We start from the raw sequence: 5,430 nt of genomic DNA on the forward strand, positions 1-5,430 counted from the left end.
GACAACTTCAGAATGCTTATGTGTGTCTATACAGCTAGCTTTGCTAACATCACGTCAACGGATCTTACCTTCTTTGAGCTACTTTTCTAAGTGACGAAAAAGTTAGATGTTGTCTCCACCGTCTGTGAAAACGAAGCAACACATAGTTGCTTGGATTTTAATTGGCGTTTTGCATCCACTGAAGACAAAGATGTTAACAAATAAACTGGACAGTATGCTGCACGTTTAGTGATATTTTCACAGTTGCGGTCTCGACTGGTCTTGAAATAAAATGCCGAGTCACCAGCGCCCGAGACCGAGACAAGACCGAGACCAAATGCGGTCGAGTCCGAGACGAGACCATCAAAAAATGGTCTTAAGACCGGTCTCGAGACCAAGACCAATTTCGAGTACCACAACACTGATAAAAACATAAATGAATAGCAATAAGTATGACATTCCTGTTGAGGTGATTCAGTCACAGAGATACAAAAATGAGATTAAGTGTTGGTGAAAATAAATGAAAATAAATTTGACCAGTCCACCAACTTTTTTTAAATTCTAATAAAATTGATGCACATTTAACCGTCTTTGAACATTACTTTTGTAAGTTAATAACAAGGTTGAAAATGTGTTTACTCTATATTAACATTTTTTGATAGTGTGTGGTGTAATGTAGTGCCATTTATAAGTCTTAGTTAAGTGCAAAAGTTGACAATAGTGAAAAATATCAAATCTCGGAAGAAATAAAAGCTTCATGCGGAACCTTTCGTTCGGTCGACAGTTTATTGTCGGAGGTAGTTTGGGGTGACTTCAACTGACTTCCGCTTGTCATTCAGCTGCTCGACGTTGTGCATTTACTCAGCTATTTCATCTCAGTAAGTTAAAATATTAAACATTTTATAGTGTTTGTGTGTAGGTGGCATATCCACCTGTTTAGTGAATGAAAGAAACTTTGTGTTTATCTGAGAAAAAGGAATGGTAGATTGAAAGAGCTCGGTGTTCCCAAAGATGAGGGGACGCCTAGCTTAGGTAGCGGAAAGCTACATTTTCTTTTACTTTACTTTGGAGACATTTAAACTCATTTTCTGTGTCATTTCTTTCCCCAGCTTTGAAAGACATTTCAGTTGTTTTCACGTCAAGTTTAAAAACTGTGGTCTTCGTATTGCAGCCTGTTTTAAATCAACGGTCAGAAGTAACTGACTGGTCATTAAAATGGGTGTAAATTTATCCATTAATTATAAAAACCTGTCTTTCACTCTGCTCATTATATAAACCAGTTTCTCGACCAGACGCAGTGCTTCAGCTATCTTATCATTTGCGAATATAATAAGGTAACAGTGAGTCTTTACTGTACTGTAGAGTTTTAACTCTAAAGGTGGAATTGTGAGTGAATTGTGATGGGTGTTTTGTAATTTTCTGATGTTTATTTTTTATCTCTGTACAGGAATCTGATTTTCACCGACAGACGCGATGACACTTTTTCACTTTGGAAACTGCTTTGCCCTGGCCTATTTCCCTTACTTCATCACATACAAATGCAGTGGCCTGTGAGTATCTCGTTTATTATTCTCTATGCTTTCAACTGCTTGACTAAAGTTACAAAAATAAGAATTATATTGCTTTGTGTACTCATTAGAAGACTTGTGGTTCATGCCCCCCTCAGCTGCAGCAGTAACATATGCTCCGAGACTCTTATGGTCTCTTATAAGCTTCTTAGTAATGTCAGGTTTTGGGAGACGGATCCTTTAATCCTTTTATGTGCTGTGCTCTCAAATTATCCACAGTTAATGGCATGCATGTTGTAAAGTGGTGCATCATAAAGTGAAAATGTTTTTTTTTAAATTTCAGTGCCTGTTCCAGTCTTCCTAATTAATGTTTGCATTTTAATTATGTAAAGCACTTTGAAATGCCTTGCTGCTGAAATGTGCTATACAAATAAAATTTGATTTACTGATTGATTAATTCACCTAACTCTGTTTGTGTTCCACATGTGTAGCTCGGAGTACAATGCTTTCTGGAGATGCGTCCAGGCAGGAGCGACGTACCTGTTTGTCCAACTTTGCAAAGTAAAGAAGCTTTCCTTATCTGCTTTCATTTAGAGAGGGACCAATCGATTTTGATTTTTATAACTTTTTTTTTGCCAATTGCTGATACTTGGGGTTGAAAACGCTGAAAAGAAATGTATTGAAAATCTCTTGTTGTTCTTATCGTTTGTGGTTATTAAGCCTTTGTTCAAGTAGAAGCAACATAACATTGTATGTAAAACAGAGCATCTTTAAAATTTGTCAATATTTTAACATCTTTTTAGGAATGCACGACATATCAGCACTGATATCAGTTTTGGCTGATATTTTGTATTTTTTAACGTATCGATATTGGTCCGATAAAACTGGACTGATGAGTTTTCCAACTAATATTTATTTCCATCTGGCTCCTGTTCGTTTATGTAAGTGGAGGGAAGGAGGGGAGTTTTTTTTTTTTTTTTTTTTAATTATTTATAAAGCACTTTAAAACAACCACAGTTGATACAAAGTGCTGTACAATTTAAGAACACAACATAATAAAAGTAATTTAAAAACAGTTTAAAAACAAAAACATACAATTTAAAACTAAATCCCACTGGTGTTGAAAGCTAAGTAAAATAGATGGGTTTTAAGACGAGCTTTAAAAGTGGTCATGTGACAGTGATGCAGCAAAGGATTGTGGGGAGTTCAGCTGAAACAGAGAAGTAGTGATGAAGTCAGCAGTGTGGTGATTTTCTTCAAGATGACAAGACGGTAGTAAAATACATACAGTATCATAAATATTGATTATCTGCCACAAACGTAATATTGATAACAGATGTCAGCATTGGCCTAAGTTTTCAAATCGGCGCATCCCTACGTCTTTTATTAGTAATTAGTGTTTTTAATGCAGCTGGCATTTCTCAAACACCAGTTTCTCTGTGTTGAACAGAAAAAGTAGATCCTCAACTCTGTGATTTCTAAAAGTACAGTTTCAGCATGTTTCATGACAGACGTACTTTCACAGATCAAAATAAAAACAAAACAGAGCAGCTTTACCATACTATTCAGCATTTCTCTTATGAGCTGAAAGTCTCTTGCAGCATTAAGACCTTCAGACACGACTAGAGATGTCATAGAAAATCCATCTTACATTTTAAAACATCCTCTCTTTTCTTACTCTGTAATTTCGGTTTCACACACCTCACAAATCCTGGAAATAGTTTATTCCCCCAGTAACAGCAAGAGGTGGTAGCCATTTTGAATGTTGTGTTCACTGATTCAGATAACAGGGTCAGATTTTTGAGTTCCCGGCTGGTTTCTCAGTTCATCTTTACTTTTCAACATTACTACCATCATTTTCCTTCTCTCTTTTTAGATGCTGTTTCTCGCTACATTTTTCCCAACCTGGGAAGGAGGAGCTGGTGTTTATGACTTTGTAGGGGTGAGTAGCAAAAGCTTTTATTGTAGAACTAAAATCAGAAGAGAAACTAAAATGATAAACACCCCCGCCTGGTAATATTGGTTTGTCCTTTAATCCCAAAACTGTTAAGTGGTGCAGATCTGAAAGAGGTTTTTTCCAGGTATAGAGCTGTGTTTATTTGTTTCTCAGGAGTTCATGAAGTCCACGGTGGACCTGGCTGACCTGCTGGGTCTCCATCTGGTGATGTCTCGTAATGCTGGGAAAGGAGAGTATAAGATCATGGTCGCTGCCATGGGCTGGGCAACGGCAGAGCTTGTGATGTCGAGGTTAGCATCGTAACTAACCCGTGAAGAAAACATATCTGTGAAATTTCCCCAACTATGTAAAAACTGCATGTTTGTTGTTTGTTCAGGTTTCTTCCCCTGTGGGTCGGCGCCAGAGGAATCGAGTTTGATTGGAAGTACATCCAGATGAGCTTTGACTCAAACATTAGTTTGGTGAGTAGCTTTACTACTTGTGCCTTATTTCTTTTTATTTAAACTATTTAACTCTTGATTGCCTTTTCATATTACTCATTCCTTTGTTTTTTTTTTAACGATGGAGTGATTTCTTTTTTTCCCCCACACATTTTCAATGAGTTTGTTTAGATGTTATATACCTGAATAATGGTGTGTGTTTGTGTGCGTAGGTCCATTACATCGCCATGGCAGCTGTTGTGTGGATGTTCACCCGATATGACCTCCCTAAGACCTTCAGGCTGCCTGTTACTGTGCTGCTGGCTCTGTGTGTGTACAAAGCCTTTTTAATAGAGTAAGTCTCATAATGAAAGTGTCAGCATTTCAGATGGTTGGAAAGCAAATACATCGTCATTAAAACTATTAGGTTTAACATTTAGAATAGAATATACTTAAAACTGAAAAAAGACTAAAATCAAAAAGATTAATATATGGTTATTCTTTTCAAAGCTTGTAGATAGACATGTTACTAGAATGAAGACCTAAATGTCTCAAAAGAAACAGACATACAGTTTACTGAGTAGATGTTTTAGTGAAACTTTGATTCAGTTTAAAAATGTCAAAAGATCTTGTGGTATAAAACCACCACAATATGTTCTTGTTGACATGAAGTCTGTTTTGTGATGTGAAGTCTGTCAAAATGAACCTTGCTTGATAAAGTGTAAGAGTGTAAGGAGGTTTTTTTTTTTTTTTTTTTTTTGTTTAAACTTTGTCATGCATGTTTGGGGCTCTTTTTTTGNATCCTGACCATCCTCTTCACAAGACTGTCTTGGGAAAGAAAGCAGAGCATCTTCAGTCAGAGGCTTCTTCAGATTCATTTTTGCACAGACTGCTGCAGGAGATATTTCCTGCCAGCAGCCATCACTGTCCTCAATAACGCTTTGCTGAATCTAAATTAATGAGTTACAACAACATCTAATTTCCCTTTGGGATTAAAAAAGTATGCTACTCTACAGTATAATACTCTTTTAAGTTCTTGGAAACACTGAAGAAATGTCTTATTTTATATGAAGCATATTTGTCTCCCTATCATGGTGAAAATAAAATCCTCATGTCCTAACACGGATTGATGTATTTACCCAAGGGTGTTTAAAACATTCTTGAAGCATTAATCAGCTGCTTTGGGTTGCCATTACCAATAGTTTTCCACCTAAAAGTAGAAGAAAACAACAAATTATAAATGCTATAAAACAAAGAAAGCCTCGGGCTTAATGAGATTTGTGAACTGACGGCTGCACTGGAGAATTAAAACACAATAGGAAATTTATATCTCTTGTTCAATTATAAATATTTGTGATATTTCAAGTTCACAGTATGAGGCCCTCTTAACTTGAACTTGAGATTAATTTCCCCAAAGTTTACGGCTGCTCACCAACATTAATCAATTTATTCTGCAACTCAAATGAAAACAAAACATCGCTGTGCTCCAAAGCAGCTAATTTGAAAGTATTATTTGTTCCTGCAACAGTTATTTCCTTGTTGATTGAAGTGGTTTATTTGTCCACTC

The 5,430-nt window shown here is 36.4% G+C and overlaps 1 protein-coding gene across 1 annotated transcript; it reads left to right on the forward strand.

Moving 5' to 3' along the window:
• The first annotated feature begins 752 nt into the window (after positions 1-752).
• On the forward strand, positions 753-4,632 carry tmem147 (transmembrane protein 147). The gene is made up of 7 exons (XM_015041582.1): positions 753-857; positions 1,427-1,529; positions 1,979-2,048; positions 3,364-3,429; positions 3,598-3,734; positions 3,821-3,905; positions 4,097-4,632. Exons 2-7 carry the CDS (start codon positions 1,453-1,455, stop codon positions 4,220-4,222), a joined length of 561 nt encoding a protein of 186 aa, XP_014897068.1. The 5' UTR covers positions 753-857; positions 1,427-1,452; the 3' UTR covers positions 4,223-4,632.
• Positions 4,633-5,430: the final 798 nt, after the last annotated feature.

Source organism: Poecilia latipinna, unplaced genomic scaffold, assembly GCF_001443285.1.
Source record: "Poecilia latipinna isolate Pla-1442-1.1 unplaced genomic scaffold, P_latipinna-1.0 Scaffold558, whole genome shotgun sequence".
NCBI classification, from domain to species: Eukaryota; Metazoa; Chordata; class Actinopteri; order Cyprinodontiformes; family Poeciliidae; genus Poecilia; species Poecilia latipinna.

Bases quoted from the DNA above. Each gene is read 5' to 3' on its own strand.
- tmem147 (XM_015041582.1), top strand. From the start codon at position 1,453: ATGACACTTTTTCACTTTGGAAACTGCTTTGCCCTGGCCTATTTCCCT. The intron at 1,530-1,978 runs GTGAGTATCTCG...CCACATGTGTAG, and splicing joins ACATACAAATGCAGTGGCCT to CTCGGAGTACAATGCTTTCT. The intron at 3,906-4,096 runs GTGAGTAGCTTT...TTGTGTGCGTAG, and splicing joins TTGACTCAAACATTAGTTTG to GTCCATTACATCGCCATGGC.